Source organism: Rattus norvegicus, chromosome 2, assembly GCF_036323735.1.
Source record: "Rattus norvegicus strain BN/NHsdMcwi chromosome 2, GRCr8, whole genome shotgun sequence".
In the NCBI taxonomy this organism is placed as follows: Eukaryota; Metazoa; Chordata; class Mammalia; order Rodentia; family Muridae; genus Rattus; species Rattus norvegicus.
This window is the reverse complement of record NC_086020.1, coordinates 13,608,795-13,629,481: the sequence shown is the minus strand read 5'-3', so window position 1 is coordinate 13,629,481 and position 20,687 is coordinate 13,608,795. Positions and strand designations below refer to the sequence as shown.

The following is a 20,687-nucleotide window of genomic DNA, read 5'->3' as shown; positions in this document are numbered from 1 at the left end:
TGAACTCGAACAAGTATTTACGTGTGTAATATGTTCTTTTTCCTTGAAACAAAAATTACTAATTAGTGATTTAGATAAGACTAAGCTCAGAGCAGGAGACTGAAAGAAAAATAAAATATGACATTTAAAAAAGTTTAAAAATACTACTACTACTACTACTAATTGATTTTGTGTATGTATACATGATACTTGGTAGTACAGAGGTTAAAGTACAACTTTGTGAAATTAGTTTATCTCAACATACACATGCACACACAGAGTAAGACACGCAATCACACACAGAGAGGGTGAGGGAAAGAGAGAGAGAGAGAGAGAGAGAGAGAGAGAGAGAGAGAGAGAGAGAGAGAGAGAGAGAGAGAGGAGAGCAAAGACAAGACAGGGTAAGATTAGTAGGAACGATAGCTCACATGTGAAAGCAGGGCTCAGAAGTGCAGGCAACAGTTCTTCATGGAGAAGCTGTAGAGACTCCATTTTGGAGGAAGGAAAAGGGACATTTTTGGGTACAGGGGAATAAAGTCTTTCCGTTTGAAAGTTTACAAGTAGACAGTGAATATGATGGATATTCTGAGGTAGTGAAAAAATAAACAGTTTTTTTCAAATGTATTAAGTTACACAATTCTTTTTCCAGTAACAATCCACACAGTAGTTTAGAAAGCATAGCTGGGAAGTGAGATTCCATCCAAAGAAGAGTTACTTTTCTTAATGAGACAAAACTCATTAAAAATGAGATTTTATTTACAGATCTTGAACTAGTCGTTTTTGTACAATGTCCCCAGGCTTTGGCCAACACCAGGCAGGCCACACAGAGTGTGTGTTTTGAGTGCTGTTGAATGATGAGTCAGACAGAGGCAGAGCACCTCAATACTGTCTCCATCTTCCACGTGGCTTTTCTTTAAGCTCTCTGAAACTGCTGTGCATGGAAAAATGAAGGTGCTGGTTATGGACCCTGTAGCCTGAAGGTAGGACTAAAGAAGGAGCCTAGGCAGTGGAGTGGCTGTCTCTAAAGGGCCATTTTTAACTGTGCCAGCAGCTGGGAACAGTGAGGCAGGCAAGCCACAGCCTACAGCAGCAGCCTGGGCAGGTGGGGAGGTGAGCTTTGGACTTCCTTCAGGAATGCAGAAACCTTTGGAATTCTGCAGCATGTAAGGAGGGGACCATCAATAAGAAAAATGGGACTTTTTGCCAGCATCGTACATGGCATCTTGAGTATTTAATTTCATTGAAAAATAATGGAACAATTGTTAAATGGTCACCATGGGTTACAGACCAAGTATGTCTAAGAATGGATACAGAATCAATCATCAATTTTTATCACTTGTATATACATGGATGTAGGGCGGACATCTATTGGAGCATGAGAAGCCTTTTAGGGGGCTGTTTCCATGAACAACATGAACTCTTCTTCAGCAGCCATCAACTGACTAACTCCTTAGCTAGAGGTGGGACTTTATGAGCCATAGGGGAGGAATAGGAAAGAAGGGGAGAGGCAGTAGGTTTGATCAAAACACATTATAGGAATGTATGAAATTCTCAAACACTAAAAAATTAACAAAAATGTCTAGAAAAAGGTAGTCATGGGGATTTGATGAAATAGTGAATGTAAAACTTTATACAGGGCTTAACTTCCAGGAATCACTTAACGCGCATGTGTGTGCGTGTGTGTGTGTGCGCGCGCGCACGCGTGTGTGTGTGTGTGTGTGTGTGTGTGTGTGACATAACTTCCCCAAAGATGTTAGGTTGAAAGGATTTTAAGAAATGAGAAGGGAATTCACTTTAAAATTATTTATTATTATTATTACTGTTATTTTGTTATTATTCTTAGTGTATGTGTGTTGTTTGTTCCACTTTAGGCAAGCCAGCCCTGAACCACCCCAGAGCCTTTGTCTTGTCTCTACTTTTCTACTTCACACTTTAGCATGAGGAGCTAGGGTGGGATTTTGGTGATCAAACTCAGATCAGAGGTTTTGAGGTTCTGCTGTTATCCATGAGGCACCTCTTAGCCCATCAGGATTTTCAGTATCCTTGATTAGGAGATTTTTTATCATCCCACACCTACGAACCTTACCAGGAACAGTTTGGGCTGCATTTAAATCAGCACTTAACAGAAATCCAAAATGCCATCTCTCTTAATAAAATCAGTGTTTTATTTTAGAATATGTGTGGGCTATAGGTTATGAGCACATACATAGGGATTTCAAGTAAGAAAAATATGTTAACACGAATACCTCGAATACAGACATATTTATTTAAAAGCATGTTTGTGAAAGCCCAAAGGAATAAAGTCAATTTATTTTAGAAGTTGCTCTTCTGTAAAGAAAATAATTAAATAAAATATAAACGTGACTGATTTAAAATTAAGAATCAGATTTTATGAAATCGTTTTTAATTTTAAAAATTAAGGTTAAAAACAAACCAGTTCCTTGTAAGATAGTGGTTGGGCTTGGGCATGTTGTCTTGGCTAGTGGTTCCTGTCAGAAGTCTGTCTCACTTCTGTTTTTAACTACCCACTCTCATTGTAGCCCTGGAAGAGGCACACACAGATAGATACAGACTGCAGTTCCTAACACTGGCAAGTTTGCTTGTTTTTTTTTTTTTTTCTTTTGGCCATTGACAGTTTGGTTATCTTCTTGACATTCTTAGGAACCTCAACAAACGAAGTGTCTTCCTCGGATTTGCCCCACACAATCTCAACATTTTCTTGATTGTTAATGGCTGTGGCAGGGTCCAGCTTAGCACCAGCAGTGACATTTCTAGATGATTAAGCCTGGGTTGGATAAGAAAAGTAGCCGATTCTATGCCTGGAGGCAAACCAGTCAGCAGGGTTCTGCTACCATCTGCTGTAGTTCCTGTCTCCAGGTTCCTGCCTTGGTTTCCTGTCTTGGCTTCTCTTGACGGTGGATTCTAAACTGTAAGACAAAATAAACTCCTTTCTTTCCAAGAAAGTTTAAGCCAGTGTTTTATCACAGCAACACAAAGCAAACTGAGACGGCCAGGATGGATGCAGCAGGGACGTGGGTGTGCCCAGTGCCTCCAGACTGCTCTTGACCCATGTCTGTGCCTGCTGCAGTGCAGATGCACCCCACACGCTGGTCTGAGTTCAGGGTGCTCATGCACATCCAGCACAATCTCTGTTATACTGTCGTTTCAGTGCAGGGCTGCATCGGATCCTCCTCTGTCAGATTTGTGGGCTGTCCATGCTTCCCATCTACCCCAAGCATCTGTTCATTCTGATGGTGCCATGATGAGTGTCCTTCCTCAGTTAGTGTAGTTTAGGATGCAGTGGCCTTTGCACTTGGTGCCTTGATTCTGGAAACTAAATGTCTGGAGCCTGGATCCAGACTACACAGTTTGCAGGGATGGACTTGCCTCTCGCCTCATGACTCTCCTGGTGCCACAACTGTTCTTCACCCTTGATTTGATGGCTGATGCATAAATTTTATGACCCAGCATGTGTCCAACATTATCAAACTGGAGATATGCGAAGGCCAGATTAGAAAAGAAGGCCGGAACTGTGTCTCGTTACTGCCTCCTTTTAGGAGCTCTTCTGAGTCCTGCCAACAACCCTTTCCACTGCTTTGTAAAGTCAAAATTCTGGGATGATGAAGAGATAGAGACAATGGCCCACAAGCTGATTGTGTGTGTGTGTGTGTGTGTGTGTGTGTACATGGATGTCATGAAAAATAATTGTACCTTTCTATGTGAACATGGTCCAAGGAGACATTGGGAGGCTACAATGAGAGAAAATTCTTTGCTAAAATAACGGTGTGCCCTTTGCCACTGGGAAGAAATGTGGACCTTGACTGTCATAGCTCCTGATGATTAAAAAAAAAGGCCTGCGAATGTTTTATTTTTTATTTTTATTAGTTTTGTTTTGCTTTCTCTGTGTAGCTCTGGCTGTTCTGGAACTCTCTCTGTAAACCATGCTGGCCTTGAACTTGGAAGTCTATTTTCAAAGAGGTGATTCTTCACATTTTTCAAAAATGATTTATTATTTTTTGTGTTTGTGCGTGAGTGCGTCTGTGTGTGTGTGTGTGTGTGTGTGTGTGTGTGTGTGTGTGTGTGCGTGCATGTTGGCAGAGACCAGAAGACCGTCTCTTGAAGCTGAGGTTATAGACAGTTGTGAACTGTGTGAAGGGTGCTAGAACTCAGCTTGGAGTCACTGGTGGATTAGCATGCAATTACTCTTCACCTAACCATCTGTCCAGGGCTGATTCTCCACTTTTCAATTCTTGCCAAAAGTAACCTTCTGTGATCTTTTTTGTAAACACAGTTTGTACTAACATGTATCCCTTTGGCCTCTGCCTTGAGGCCTCCAAGTTCACTGTTTTTGTCTTCTTTACCTGCGGTAAGCACAATTAACATCTCTAGGAAGCACAAGTCTTATTTCTCAGTTAGAACTGGAGTGTTTCCAGCAACTAGATGCAGAAGACACTCCAGAAGAATTTCAGGAAGAAGTCACTCTTTCTAGTAGGCGACTTGACTTGAATCTCGGGGGGAGGGGAGCGGGATGGGGGAGGGACACACAAGTCTTATTTTCTGGCACTCGTGAGAACTGTGCTGGAAGACCTCATTTCCAGAAAAAATCAAAATGTACATGAAGTTATAGGACTACGGTTTATGAAGGTGGAAAACTTTAGATTTTTAAGCCCAGGAATTAAGATTGTTTTGGAAGATGGAGTGGTGCCATCTAATGGTGGCTCATGAGATCTTAAGCTCTTGGCCCTTATTTCTCAAAAGAATAAAGCATGCACAGCTTGTCTTCCAGCCCAGGGGAGAAGCTGTTGGCCACTGTTGGCTACTGTGGAGAGAGCAGTTTTCTTTGCGGCGTGCTCCCTGATAGATCAGCTGTGCTCCTGTGGACTGCCCCACACCTAGGAGTACATGAACAGCACAAATTGGACTAAGGTTAAAAAACAAAAGACAAGGGGGGTGAGGGGTGGATAGGATCAAATTTATCATATACCTGTATCAAATTATCAAAGAATTAATACAAATATTTAAAAGTCAAATATGTCTTAGCTGTGCCTTGACAGATCCCATCACACAAAAAGACTTCTCACTGTGTGGACAAACCTTCATTTACCTCAAAATATGTAGAGTACTGAGATTTTTAACTTTTCCTTTGCAGAAGTGGGATAGAGCAAGCATTATTTGAAGTCCAGGAGCCGCTAGCCTCACATAGCTCTGGAGTTGATGCCTTAGCAGGTTCTTCCACACTGGGCACATGTGGCTAAGTTAGGAGCAGGGTAAATGGTCTATTCTTTTGCAACTTGGGGATTTATGCCAATGGGCACAGATGGCATTATTGCAGAATGTTAACCTTAAATACTGTGGAATGAAGTTAGAAACCAGAAGCACAGACCCAGGATCTAAAAGAAATGTATTTGAACCACGGATTCACTTATTTTAAGTAAAAAGAATTTCTACTTTCAGTCTAGACCAAGCCATTCATTCAGGTGCTATTTGGAAGATCAAAGAGTTATCTGTGTCCTGAGATAATTTGGTGGTCATGGCTTTTTATGGAAAAAAAAAGTCTTAAAGTCCAATGAGCAGAAGTTTACAAACCAGGCTCATGTGAAACGAAGTCATTCCGAGGGCTTTATTACCCGATGAGATAGCTCTCTGTTAATGTTATTTCAAGAGTATGTTGGAGGCAGACATGAATTTGGGGTGAAGCTTTCTGGGGTTAAACTGGTTAATGTGATACTACAAGCCCCTCATGTCTGTGACCGACTGAGCATCTGTTACTTCAGGCAAAACTTATTTCTGCCTTTACTTTAGAAAGAAATTTAAGTTTTCACGAAGCATCCCTAAGTCTGAGCTCTCTTACCAGTAATGAGAAGGCTTAATTAAATAGTGTGTTTCTTTAACCTTTGGTTATGCCCGTCCCCTCATGACTTTTTTTTTTTTGAGACTACAAGGTTAAGTTTAATAACAGAACTGAGGTGAAGAACTGTTCAATGCTAAATACTTGATGAGCAGGATGACAGAGCTTCTCTCGTCCCACGAGTAATTCTATAGTTTTACAGCGCCCTTAGTAAAGCTAATAGAATTGAAGTAATTCGAAACTTGAAAACCTTGCTCCATTGGGATCAGATTTTCAGCACTAATTACCTGGCGATCACCTTGTGGGAAGATGCTTGCTAAGTCAGGGATGACAGAGGCTGAAGCAGGAGGCACCATGGATCCCTCTGAATACATCGCTAATGTTTAGTTTGTTCAAGACACATCTCTCAACTGTAGATTTTGTATAGGTGCTATATTCAGAAACTGGAAAAGGCAGAGTTAGCTTTCATCATGATAAAAGACAATTTTCTTTCATTCTCCAGCGCTAAGGATCAAACCCAGGACTTTGGCCGTGCAAGGCAAGCACTCTAACACTGTGCCACGTGTTTTTAAAAATAGAAATTGATTATTGTAAAATTAATTGAATTCTCATTGCAGGTTTGTATTTTTCAAAACTTACTTTACTAAGGGTCCATCAAACAATTCAAGTTTCCTTATAGCCCACTGGCCAAACGTAGGGGAAGACAATGGCTAATGGGACAAGAGGGACATAGACCTGTTTAGAAGTAGTTCTTTGGGGTGATTCCAATCTTCATTGTCAACAATTCACTCCATTGCCAAAACAGCAAATGCTAATCAGCAGCAGCGGCCAGATCCAGAGAAGCCACAAGGCAGCCAAAACACCACCAGAAGCTAGCTCGTTGGTACATTTCTCTCTGTGATGTCAGGACAAGCGAAGATTACAGAAGAAAGCAAGGCGAACCAATGCCATAGCATCATTGTCCAATGTCTGTTGGGTTATATGTAAACTCTCTCCAAACGTCACCTGTCCTCTCAAGCATCTGTTCCAGCAAAACATTATAATCACCAGCAGCTTCCAGAAACACAGCACATGTCTGTTCTCAGCAGAACATCCTCTCATATGTCTGCTTCATCAAAACATCCTCTCATAAGACAGTTTCCAGGAGACTCTCACATGACACGACTGAGTCTGCGATGAAACCAGAACTGCCCACTTCATCTTATGTTTAATTGTACACTGTTGTTTCGACTTTATTGTTTATATTTAGTTTTATTCAGTTTGTTTTTTTAAAGATGACAAGAGCTAATTTCTTCTGGAACCATTCGAAGCAACCATGGCCCAGGGACACTGATTTAAGTTACCTCAAATTCCATTTTCTCACATTTAAGCAGTCTCATGAGGTTTTTGTAGTTTTAGAGAACAAAGAAAGTAAAAAAATCTATGCCAGTCAGAGAGGTATAGTGGAATGAGGAGTGTTTTTCCATATGTCCTACATGCTATTTGCGCTTTACATTAAAAAAAAAAAAACCCATCTTCTCATCCTACTGTAGCTTTACAGACTTTCCGTTAACTAGGAACTGTTCTCATTTTCTTAGAATATGCTAACCCACCCACGTTTCCTAAGGTACTCATGAATTAGAAGCTATATGGAGAAAGATGCTAGCCTAGATGACAAGAGCAAACATTTAACAGCCACAGGATATGTGACATTTAGACCATGTACTGAGTAACTTAATTGAGAGGTAAAGTTGTATATGTATCATTATCAAGAAAGCTCTGTGAGCCACTGTTGCTGGTGGGCTGTGAGCTCCAACAAGTGGCACTACGTATCTGCTGCTGACGCTGAGCAGGGCAGAGACACAGTCCCTTCTGTCCCCCACTCCTCCCACACACTGAGGGAAACAGCGGATGAGCCAGGCCTTGCTGAGGGCGGACACAGCAAACTGGGAGCGCAGGCAAAACCGCCACCTTTGGGTGGCCCCGCATGTAGAATCATGTGGAAAACGTTCTCCACCCTTTCACCATGGCCCATAGAGCACTATGTCCGACAGGATATGAAAATGGAACAATTTGAGGAGCTTTTGAAGCTCCCTTCCTCATTGCCACCCATTTCTATCATCCCGTGTAGGACAGTGAGCTGGGCAGGGACACAGTGAGGCTCAGCTCTGTGTCTGCTGCTACAGTGGAAGAGAAGCCTGTATTTTTTATGTTTTTTTTAGCAAGAAAAAAAATCAAAGTATCTTTATTTAAAGATGACGTGGTTTTATACCTAAGGGCTCTAAATATCCCCTTCTTCAGATGATGAATACCCTTCTTTGCATTTTTGTTCGATATTTTTTGTATTTACATTTCAGATGTTATCCCCTTGTCTGGTTTCCCCTCTCCCCTCCCCTTCCCATTGCTCTCCCTCCCATACACCCACTTCCACCTCACCACTCCGACATTCCCGTACGCTGGGGAAACGAGCCTTCACAGGACCAAGGGGAGAAGCCTGTATTCGTAAATCGATCTCCCTCCGTCCCTCTCTCCTTCCGCCCTTCCCTTCTTTGGATGCCCCCTCCATGTGCATACTTGAGCATGAGGGTGCATTCATGGAGAGGATTTTGGGGTTGGTCTTGCAAATATCAGTTTATAGACCTATTCCAGGATAGAACTTCTGTTATGAATTGTGCGCTCGTAAAATTATGAGCCATTGGAAATTAAATCGCCAATGAAAACTGAGTCATTGTGTGCCTGCCCTTCTCTGCTCTATTTTGAAGACATCTTTGATTTATTCAGGCGTCCTAGTCATTCATGTATTAAGGCAGAGAGGAGGACTGAACAAAGACGGTGGAAACAACTGCATGAGAAAAGGAAAAGTAGCCCACATAATGTCCTCCACGAATGTCTGGGGAGGACAGACGCTGCTCAGTTTTGGACATTGGCGCACTGTGACTCAGACCCACAACACCACTGGATGGCTGTTAGCTGTAGGTTAATGATGATGTTGAAGGTGGAAAAGTGAAAACCGACGTAGAGGACAAGCAAAATGAATGTTTCCTCCTTTGTGTGTGCACATGTGTGGGTGTGTGCATGCTGTAGCATGCCTGTGGTTAGAGGATAACTTACATTAACCTGTTCTCTCCTTCTGCCTGTGGGTTCCAGGGATCAAACTCTGGTTGTCACGTCTGTATCAAGGAACCTTCACCCAGCGCACCATCTCACTGGCCCGTAAACAAATGTAATTTAACGGTTGAAAGAACCGAATCCAAAAGCTTCAACTTGATTATTTTAAGGCATCGCTTCCTCCCAATCCTTGGCTCTGGCTTCAGCTGACCTGACTTCATGTCCTTGCGAGGAACCTTTGCCCAGACGTTCCAATCCAGTACTTGCCACACAGCATCCACTTTCCAGGGCTCGAGCAAAAGTTTTCCAACTCTGTCCCTTTTGTTTTGGTTCTCCATGCTTGGCTCAATAGGCTCTCAAAATATAAATGCTATAGGAAGCTGTGAAATATACCTCTGGAAGTAGCCAATTTATATTTTACAAGGTACCCAAAAATATTTCAAATTTTATTTTTTTTTCTTGCAGAATTAGGTGGCTTAGGTAGAATGACGATGATAGAATTTAAGAAGTTGTGCGTTTGAACCTCTGTGTTATTTATTAAAGCAGACCAAACTTTGTAATACCACCAGGGAACTAAAGAAGAATATGTATTAATCCTCCAGTCTATGAACATGACAAGAGTTCTGCTGAGAGATGAGAAATCTATTGTCAGCAGTAGTTAGTGTCTCCCCCGACTCCATACGGAGCAAGAGCGGGAGGTAGGAGGCAGGAGGCAGGAGGCAGGAGGCAGGAGGCAGGAGGCAGGAGGCAGGAGGCAGGAGGCAGGAGGCAGGAGGCAGGAGGTAGGAGGTGAGAGGTAGGAGGTAGGAGGTAGGAGGTAGGAGGTGAGAGGTAGGAGGTAGGAGGTAGGAGGTGAGAGGTAGGAGGTAGGAGGTAGGAGGTAGGAGGTAGGTAGGAGGTGAGAGGTAGGAGGTAGGAGGTAGGAGGTAGGAGGTAGGTAGGAGGTAGGAGGTGAGAGGTAGGAGGTAGGAGGTAGGAGGTAGGAGGTGAGAGGTAGGAGGTAGGAGGTAGGAGGTAGGAGGTAGGAGGTAGGAGGTGAGAGGTAGGAGGTAGGAGGTAGGAGGTAGGTAGGAGGTAGGAGGTGAGAGGTAGGAGGTAGGAGGCAGGAGGTGAGAGGTAGGAGGTGAGAGGTAGTCGGAGAGGATTTGGATGCTCCGCTACTGCTGTGCCGTAAGGAGGGGAAGGAGCATGTCAGTGAGGCTAAAATTATCCTCCTACGCTTGTGACGGAGTCTGAGTTCCGTAGTTCATAGTCTTTATACATATGTTGCTGAAAATTTGTTTTACTTTTTGTCTTAGAAATTATTTTTTATTTTAACTGCATAAATGCATCTTTCATGTATTCGTTAGCCATTTCTTTATAATAAATCTCCAATGTTATGTTTTTAATTTACTTTATTTTTGCTCAACCTAATAGCCATATTGATTATTTGGGAATTTCATAGAGTGAACTGAAGGGCTTGTAGAAGTTTTATCAAATCTAAGGAAAAAGGGACCTGAGATACTATTCATATTTAGAATTATATCATTAAGTAGTGTTTGGTCTGAGTTTAATGAAAAAGGGGATTTTCATACATTTGATTTTTAGTTTGATAGCAGAGAATGTTCTTGGTTACTCTAAGAGAAACAGCATCATGCTTTAGTGCCTTACGCCTCCCTGCAAAGGAAGCTTCATTTTCAAGGCCTTGTTTCATCTCTTATCTCTTCAAGGTTATTATCTATGAACAACACATCTATTCGTCTTTGCCCCAACAGCCTTTCTTACAGTGTGAAGGACGGAGGCACCCAGGATCAGTTACCAATGATGTCTCACGGTTTGAGGCATCTCCAGCCATGCCTGTTTTTTCCTTTTCCATAATTTCAAAACTCATCCATGTGGGACAATTTAAAATGAATTTCTTGAGGTAAACACAAGATCTGGGCGATCTACTTGCCTGGGAGGTTGTGAGAGCCCAGCGCTTGAGTTCACTGTTTTCTATATGAAAGGATGCTGTTAAATATTGGAATACTTAAAGGATTGGGGGAACTGCAGCGTCATAAATACCCTGAATGCTCATGAGAATAGTCGGGGAAAGTCTTCAGAAGGTCATGGTAGTTTTGCTTGTTTTACATGACCTTCAAGTACTTGAATGGTTGGAAACATGTAGCATGGTAGTGTCTTATTGTTAAGGGAATGTGTAACTTTAGGGAGGAATGTAAGAGGCCAGGAGTTGAATCCTACCTGTCCAGTGACACTATACCTTTCCTGTGCTAGCCTGTCTGTGCCTTACTTAGCATGAAGTCAGTGGTCCTTGAACCTCCGTAGAGATAACCGTGTGCATTCATGTGTATAAAGTACTCAAACAACATTGTACAAATAGATATTTGCTATTGCGATACTAATAGGTCATTACATTTTTTTACCTTTCAGATGCATGGAATCTTAAATTCTAGCACCAGAATAGGTAGAAAAACAAAAGAGAAAGCATGTGGCCTTTAAAATTTCAGGAGTTAACTTTGAGCTATAGATGTGTGCTTTGACATGGCCCCGCTGAGACTTGTTCCTCACACTTTAGAGCAGCATGCTTATAAGTGTACCCAATGAACTTTGGGTTGAGCTAAAGAAAATGAGGAGTTTTAAAATTGCAGATACCTAGGACTCAGCCCTGGTCTCCCTGGTCAGAGTGAGAACTGGCTTTGTGAGGATCCCAGGGCTGACGCACAGCACAGTCAGCTTTGAGAACTGCTCTGCAGGGTAGGGCGTGTGGCGCCATCTCCTTGTGCTGTCTTCTTACATCCGCTCTTTCCCACTGTGGTGTTCAGATGACCGTTTGAGTTCTGCAACTCAGGTTCCACGATAGCTCGTATTCCAGGACTGAGGTTTGTTTCTCCTAACGTCATGGCCGACCTAAGTCCTCTCACCTGGCTGGCTACTCCTCACCCTCCCATGCCTCTGTATTTTAATCACCTCTCAATCATTCCTTGCCCATAGTCTGTCAGGTTGGTGTGTGAAATCTCTCTGGCTTTTGAATCCACAAAAGGTCTTCTGTATTTCACTGTAGTTGAGAGAGAGATGGGGGTGGGGGTGGGGGAGAAGCCAGAACCCTGGCATTTCTGACCCTTGGTCTGTTTGTTCCCTGGACTCCATTTGAACTGTGTCTCCATTTGTGTGATTTCACAATTCAGAGGCGTGTGAGGCATCACCAAACTGTGTGAAACCGTTTGTCGGAATACACTGCATGGGGTATATTCCAATTAAACTTTAAAATATGTCAAGGACTTATACATTTGGTACTCCTTGCATATAGAGTCACATGTAGCCATGTAGAAATACCACGTGTGAAGTTTCATTGCTTTTTAGCGAAGGAAAGACTGAAGCAGTTTGCCTCCTGGAGTAGGTAACGCGCCTTTGCTCTGGGCACCGTCCTATAGAACGCACAAATGTGTTACGTCCGTGTGACTGCTCACATAGATCCATGGGAATCTTAATGATCTGTGAGATAAATTGCTCTCATTTTCAGAGGTACATCTACATCACAAAACAGCAGTGCTTCCTCGAGGCCACGGTGGGGCTGTGCTTTTCAAAGCTCTTGAATCCCATGCAGCTAAAAGTGGGAACAACATTTCTGTTCCATAAACACACCGGAGTTTATTGAAAATGAACACATTTGGCTGAATTCGCTATTCCCAAGCAACGTTGACATTCTTCGAAGAAGTGTTAGTTTAGCCATTAAATAAAAAAAACATGAAAGAAATTCAAGCCTTGGAAATTTACCACTTTGGAAGGATTGGCAGTTTCACATAATTGTTTTTAAAACTTAGGAAGAAGTCAAGGTAAATGTAGACATAACCAAGAAATCAATCAATTTTAAAGTTTAATTTTAATTGTTTAGTTCCAGCTGTCAGCAGCTTTACTTGGAAAAGACAGACTTAGTTTCTTTTCTGTGATGCTGCTTAGGCTCTGCTTGGATGAGGGTAAGTTTCAGTCAGTTAAAGAATGACTATTTTTCCATAGTTTAATTTGTATTACTGCGATAGCATACAAAGTTTTGATACATGTATACATTATATAATGTTTAAGATCAGAGATTTATCTTCCTTATGCGTAAAGCACTCAGGATTCTAGCTTTGTAAAGCTTTTATTACCTGAGAATTTTATATGATGCCTTTGGACTATCTTCACCCCTCAACTCCTCTCACGTTCTCTCCCCTCCCCTTCCTACCCACCAAATTGATGGTTGATTTCTTCCTTACGTTTCTGCACTGTGTAATCCTGCTGCTCTTGGATTGGACTTGCCCTGGGCGTGGTTGGCCTAAGAAAACAGACTCTCTGCCTCTCTCAAATATCATTAGCTCCTTTGCTAACTGTGGGATTTCATGCTAGTCTCCAGGCCCCCATACTGGGGTTTGGTCTGACTGGAGCTGGAGCAGGTCTCACTAATGTTGTCATAATCGTGGAGAGTTCGTCTCTATAGCTGGCCTGTTGGGTCTGGACAAAACCACTGCATACTCGAAGCTACCCACCACTTCTGATGGCTGACTCCTAAAGAACCTTTCCTTCCCCTCTTTCCCAGGGATCTGTGAGCTTCATGGGGGGTGGGGACGTGAAATGAAGGAGCCATGTGAGGCTGAGGACTCCAGTCTTTACATGTTGACCAGTTGTTACTTGTTGCATGAGGAAGCTCTCAATCATGTAGGTTGAGGTCTGTGGCTATAGCAATAAGTCATTTGGGGTCATAAAATTGTTTTACCTCCTACCCTGGCACATCAGTCCCTGGAGGACTAGGTACATCCTCTCCCTCTGAGGCCAGACAAGGTGACCTAGTTAGGGGAACAGACTCCACAGGCACACAACAGATTCAGGGACAACCTTCACTTCAGTTGCTGGCGAACCTGCAGGAAGACTGGTGTACGGGGGGCGGAGCTAGGTCCAGAGAAGAAGGGGAGGGGAATGGGGGAGGAGCTGTGTGAGGAGAAGACTGGGAGGAGGGGATGTGATATTGGAATGTAAAGGGAATAAATAAATTAATGAAAAAACAAATTTTGTAAAGCTTACAATTATTATCTTGATGAAGTGGATAAATGCAAAAAGATAACTTTAAATAGTAAAAGAAACCATAACAAATTATGATTTTGTAACTATCACCACACATTCAAGTTGGATGTCTTAATTGGTTATTTTCTTATTCTTTGTAACACTGAGACCAAAACTAAGGAGAATGTATCAACTGGCTTTATGACTTTGACTCTTTTTCTTTCTCTAGGGATGGTCTCTTCGCTTTTATTAGTATACCTGTCAGCCTTGGTCGTCTCTTTTGTCTGTGGAGAAGCAGAAATAAGATTCACTGGACAGACAGAGTTTTTCGTTAACGAGACAAGTACCACAGTTATTCGTTTTGTCATTGAGAGGATAGGGGAACCAGCAAATGTTACTGCCATTGTGTCGGTAAGATATGACTGCAGCTGTGCTTTTAATCAGATGCGTGTGACACTTTTTAGTCTCAGCAGAGACATTTTTAACTGTTTGGGGTTTGTTGTCAGAGTTTCATTATGATAAATGACCTGGAGAATGCGCTGTTGTATCTAAGTCTGTTAGCCGTTCAGGAATGTTCCTGTGTCGCCATGGATATCTGATAGGTGCATTTTCAACACAAAGGCTAATTATCTTAAGTCATTTATGTGTTTGCTTTAAATCAAAACTATTTTATTTTGGGTAATTCAAATCAGAGAAATTTAGACATTCATTGTAAGGTGACTTATGTAAGAACATATGCAATGTTTAAAGACACAAAACAGACAAAAGATCACTCTAAGTTTATTTAGTCACTGTTGGAGAAATGAAGTTTACTAACATCATTAAAAGTTACAAAGAGTATATAAATTCTGTAGTATAGAAAGTTTAAAGTTCAGATGGGATGTTTTATCTTATACGTTTGTGTCTGTTTTTACAGAGAAAGCAATGTCACATGGCCAAAAAAACATATTTCTATATCTTAAAACTTTGGGACAAGAATACTGTGTATGTTTCTTGCTTGTTTATCCATATACACATGTGCATATGTGCATACAGATAAGCACATACACTTCTGGTTGCAGAGGTCAGGTCAATGTCAAGTAGCCTCCTCTCTGTCACTGTCTGTCTCTTACTGAACTCACTGACCAGGGACAATTTTTTAAATTGCACTTTTAATTGCATTTTTATTTACATTTTAAATGTTATCCCATTTCCTGGTTTCCCTTCCAGAAACCTGTTAATCCATCTCCCCACCCCCACCCCACCCCGATTCCCCTGGTTCTGTGATGGTGCGCCCCCACCCACCCACCCACTCCCTACCACCTCCCTGCTCTGGCATTTCCCTACACTGGGGATCCAGGCTTGACAGACCAAGGGCCTCTCCTCCCATTGATGATCAACAAGGCCATCCTCTGTTGGATGGAGCCTTAGGTTCTCTTGGGATGGTGGTTAGTCACCAGGGACCCTTTGTACCACCATGCCCACAGCACTGAGTTACAGATGAGTGGACCTGTGGGGAAGGCAGTTTATCCACCAGCCCAGCTTTCAGCTCGTTCAAAGTGATTTTTTTTAAGCAATAGGTTAAATTATTTATAAATACACTGAAAAAAAAAAAACCCAAAAGAAAAACCTGCCTATAAAATGAACCCAATGCTATACTTTTGTATATTTTAGTTTCTGCTCGATTTGACATATGTGCATCCATTTTGTGAGTTTGTAGTTGAGGTGTACATTGTGTTTGATGGCACTCACTGGTCTTTTCAGGCTGATACGTTTTGCTTTCCCTGGGAAATCACTGTACTCCAAACATTCGTCCACTGCTTCTCATTGATGTCGCTCCGGCTTTTGCTGTCCATAGTGAATGCCATTCTGAGGGATTGTTAATAGATGTGACCATTTCCCTGCACTTTGGGCTTTTAGAGTGGACTCATGTGTGCTCAGTGCATCTTTTCTGAGCGATGGCAGTTTTCCATAGAGTTGTCTGAGGAGCTCCCCTCTGCCTGTCTCAGGGTTCTCCCGTGCAAGTGGGAGTTCTCAACCACTTAAAACTTATTTTTATAGAAATATGTTCTTATTTCTCATTTGTGCCAAATACATTTTCCTAGTGGCTAAATGACTAATTTTGACCTCCAGTGAAGGAAAGGTCAGCTGTACGACGAACCGTTCTTGGATAAAATCGTCCGCTGTGAGATTATCCGTCTGCTGAGGCCCTTACTAGTAATACTGCTTCCGAAGACTGAGATCTAGGAAGCGTGGCAATCGTTAATACTTTGGGATGCTAAAAACTTGTGTCTGTGTCAGTTGCCGTGGATAGAGTACGTACAATTGTAGGTTGAAAGTTTTGGATATAGAAGTTACTTTTCTAAAGTCACTGGGGAAATCATAGCACCTTCTCAGTTTTCCAGGCCACTTCTCACCTTTCTTCTATAAGGCTTTTAGCCATATTTATTCTGCTAGGCTGTAGTCTATACCAAATTGAGTGAGAGACAGAAGAAAAAAATGTAGAATTACTTTTCAATGAAATTCTTAGTTTTTTTTTTTTTGTAGGCAATTAACCCTGGTTCCGCTACATTAAGAAATATTTAATGATTTGTTCTTGTGATTTTCCCTGTTTTAAAAATATTTATTACATGTATGTATGTATGTATGCATGTGTCTATGGACACATAGGTAGAGGTCTGAGGCTGAGATGGACCTCAGGTCATCAGCTTGGCTGCAAATACCTTTGCTCCATTTTGCTGGTTCTGTGATATTTCTTCAGAAGATGAGTCTTGTTGCTAAACATTGGTCTGTAAATGTCAGTGCCACCTGATCTATACCCATTCTCCTAATCGCCCCAGTGAGGATCGGTTTCACTTGCTTGCCTCTTTGTTAAAGGAGATTGTTCTGTGTCTCACTCGGCAGCTGGACGGAGAAGACACTGGTGACTTTTTTGACACATATGCTGCGGCATTTATCCCTGCGGGAGGGACGAACAGGACAGTGTACATAGCGGTGTGTGATGACGATCTCCCAGAACCCGACGAGACTTTCACTTTTCAGTTGACGTTGCAGGTAAGTCCTTCTTTCTGCTCAGCGTTGAGTTCTTGAAATGCCTTCTAACTCTTGAAAAATCTGCTTACTGAGCGATAAGGCAAGGCAGGTGTCCCGCGGTGGCTTCTCTAGATCTCGTTGACAGATGTGCAGGGGTGTGGTTGAGGGTCTGTTTCTAGGCTCGTGCTCCTTGCTAGTAGATACCCCACTGAAGGAAATCTCCCCATCCCCCAGAAGCCATCAGACTGCCTGAAGATTTAAGAGTTTGTTTATACTCTTAGTAATTGAAGACAGAAATTTGACTGAAGAATTGGTTTTCTGGTAATATTTAATGTATTAATTTGTTTGTTTTCACTTTAGAAACCCTCAGCAAATGTGAAACTTGGATGGCCAAGGGCCGCTGCTGTGACAATCCTATCAAATGACAATGCATTTGGAGTTATTTCCTTTAGCACGGTATGGTTACAAGGAAAACTGTAGTGCTCGCCGGATACCACCACATTCAGTGGTCTTTTGTCCGATTTTTCTTGGTATTGGCTACTGCCATTCTGTTGTGATTTTTAACTTCAGGCTGGACATGAATCTGTAGTCACTCTGCATTCTGTGTATTTACACTTTCACAATGAGGGGGTTGTCACCATTTCTGACCATTGACTAGTTTGTCACCCGTTGCCATGTGCTCTGGGGCTCCCCCTATTTCAAACTTCAAATCCCACTTAGAGAAGTCTAGCCTGTTTTCTAGAAGCTTCTGTCCATTGGGCTCTCCATTTGGAGTGACAGTGAGGTGAGGGAGCACACAGAAAGAAAGCCTGTGGTAAACGTAAGATTAATCTGCCTGTGTGATAACGCTTCCAATTCAATTCTCAGACATTCTTATCAATTCGTATTTCACGGAGGTTAAAACTCAGACTCATCTCCTGAAATTCCGTTCAGTTACTTCCTCTCCTTCATCGGGTTCTTGTTCTTCTAGCCCATCCAATTTTCAGAAGGCTTCATTTTTAAAAACAAACATGCAAGACAAGTCTTTCCTGGAGAGAAAATGTTTCCAGCTCCTTAAGCTAAAATTAAAGGTTGTCTTCAGTACAACTGGATTTGGATACCAAGTAGGAGGCTCTAATAATCTTTCTGATAGTCTTTTTGAATTCCGTTGCTAAGCGACATTTAAAAATCTGATACTGCAGTCTCTAGCTTTCTATTCCTTTTCAAACACTCCTGCCCTTGTGTGCGTTCTATGTCCAGGTCGGTAAGGTCATCTTTGAAACAAGGCAAACTCTAGATAAATGTGGTCTTTGTGCCTGAGTTACCTTTATTAAAACAGATGTTTTTCTAACTTAAATGGAGTAGATATTTGGTTAATCCGACACTACTGTCATTCATAAACATTAATTTCATAAATTAGGGGTTCTTGAATGAAGAAATTATTACACAGTTCTTCTGTCTAACTTTCCCTACTCACTTGTGCCTTACCACAGAACCTCACAGTGATTTGTTTAAAAGTTGGTTCTCTTTTCTTTGACTGCCTCTCTCCCATCTTTCCTCTCTTTCCTCTGACATTGTGCATGTTGGGGTGCTGTGTAGGCTGTTGGGGTGAGTCCTTGTTTCTGGGGTTGTTTACAGTGCTACTAGGCCACCTGTGACAGACTCCACATGGGCTCCATGCTACAGAAAGTACTTGGTAGCCTGCCTCCGCCTATAGCTTTTGAACAATTAGATTAGTAATGAGCATGACCTTGGCAGAGTGCTAATGTATACAGCCAACAATATGGAATATCCAGCACGTGTCAGGAAATAGGAAGAACTCTAGTCACAAAGCTTTGAGACAGGTAACCATTGATAGATGGTTCTGACATTGCACCCTCAGAAATGTCCACTGTTCTATACATAGCTACACTCAGTGCTTCCCATGTCCTCCTCATCTACCCTGTCTTTGAACCACCACCCACCTGTTTCAACATTAAAGTTCTCCCTGTTTTTCCTCTTCTGGTTCTGAAAGTCATTAACAACTATGTGTCTAAGTGACCTTCTGCCTGATGCTGAGGTAAGTGTGCATGACAAGTGGTCCTGGTGAGCCACTAGCTTTCTCTGGAGGCTTAGCTTACTTTTGTGACCTCCTGGGCTCTGTGAGCACTTTATCCTCTTTTAGCTGGGTAGCCTTCAAGTTTTCTCAGAGTGGATGCTGGTAGGGCTGGGAAAACCTGTCTGATGTAGGGTTTTCTTTTCTTTTTCTTTTTTTTCTGGAGCTGAGGACCAAACCCAGGGCCTTGCGCTTGCTAGGTAAGCGCTCTACTACTGAGCTAAATCCCCAACCCGTCTTTGCTTTTCTTTACACTGCTTCTCTCCACTCTCATTTTAAAAAATCATCTATAGTATATTGATGCTGGGAATACACACTGTAAGAGAACAATATGAACTGATTTGCTGTGGCATTTAGCGTTTCTAGGGAAGTGCTTTTACCACATCCTCCCTCTCTGATTGCCTTTGCTCTTCCCCATAGCCCTCATCCATCACAGTGACTGAGCCAAGGAGCAGAAATGCATCTGTTTCTCTTACTCTCATCCGGGAAAAAGGCACCTATGGAATGGTCACCGTGACTTTTGATGTAAGTTCACTTGGAAATAATTTTGGATAATACCATGTCAAGAGTCCATATCGCATGACTGCAATTTAAAGTATTACCAAAATCATCAGTGTGATACATATCACACTGACTTAAAATTACTTAAGACGGAGTTCTACTTTTTATAAACTTTTGGTTAGGAGAGAAGTATTTTCTTTGCTGCTTGCATATACTCAAGCGTACATGAAACTTAATCAATTTTTTAGACACAGGATAATAATAAAATAGATTAATGACATTAATTATGTAAAATTCCTGGAATCTTTATGATAACCATTTTAAAAGATATATGATTAAGAACACTCACAGATTACTTAGATTAATATACATTACTTCCATTTCTTCAGGAAGTCTGGTAGGTAACAGCAGTTACCTCTGTCGTGGAGGCTCATGGATATTGTACAGTGTGGTGTGAATGAAGCAGGCTATGGAGAGGCATATGTTATTGCTTCCTGCAATGATATGTTGTGAGGTTCATACTGAAATTTTCAATTTACTTTTCTGTAAGGTCTTAAGTATGGCCTAAAATTTTAGAGTGTTTGAAAGTTTTCATACATTCCTATCTTAGTGATTAACTGTAGTAAAAGCGGATTCGATATTTGGATTAATATAACACGATTTAACGTGGCATAGAGATATTTGCTATACTTATGGATGTCTAGATCAGATGGTGTCTCTTTAACTGTATAAGAGGAAAGTAGGGAGCTGGGGCGATGGCTCAGTGTGGGAAGCACGTGGCATGCAAGCAGGAGCGTCTGCATTTAATGCTCACAACCCAGGGAAGGCCAGGTATGAAAGCCCAGGGCTCTACAGTGGAGGCCAGAGACGCCCTGGAAGCAAACAGACTCTGTCTGAGACAAGGTGGAAGGCAAGGCCCTGCCCTAAACACGCATTCATACATGCACACACGCAGTTCACAAACACACCGAGATTAAAAAAAAATACCCAGAACATAAAATAGCATGAGACAATAGATACCAAAAAAAAAAAAAAAAAATCCACACAGCATTCAGCTAAAAATGCAGGACTGTTGCAAATTTTGTTCAGGAAACCTCAAGGAGGAGTTCGCTTTACAGTATCTACACTCAGGACTTAAGAGATAAGGTGGGTCCTGCTCGCTAAGACTTCAGT

General features: G+C 41.9%; 1 protein-coding gene across 2 annotated transcripts in view; it reads left to right on the top strand.

Moving 5' to 3' along the window:
• Adgrv1 (adhesion G protein-coupled receptor V1) overlaps nt 1–20,687 on the top strand; it is a 580,259-nt gene that overhangs the window by 17,926 nt on the left and 541,646 nt on the right. For both annotated transcript variants that reach the window (XM_039103389.2, XM_039103390.2), the window contains exons 2-5: nt 14,157–14,338; nt 16,811–16,960; nt 17,300–17,395; nt 19,434–19,538. In XM_039103389.2, coding sequence (XP_038959317.1) covers nt 14,157–14,338; nt 16,811–16,960; nt 17,300–17,395; nt 19,434–19,538 — 533 coding nt within the window. The remainder of the gene's footprint in view (nt 1–14,156; nt 14,339–16,810; nt 16,961–17,299; nt 17,396–19,433; nt 19,539–20,687) is intronic.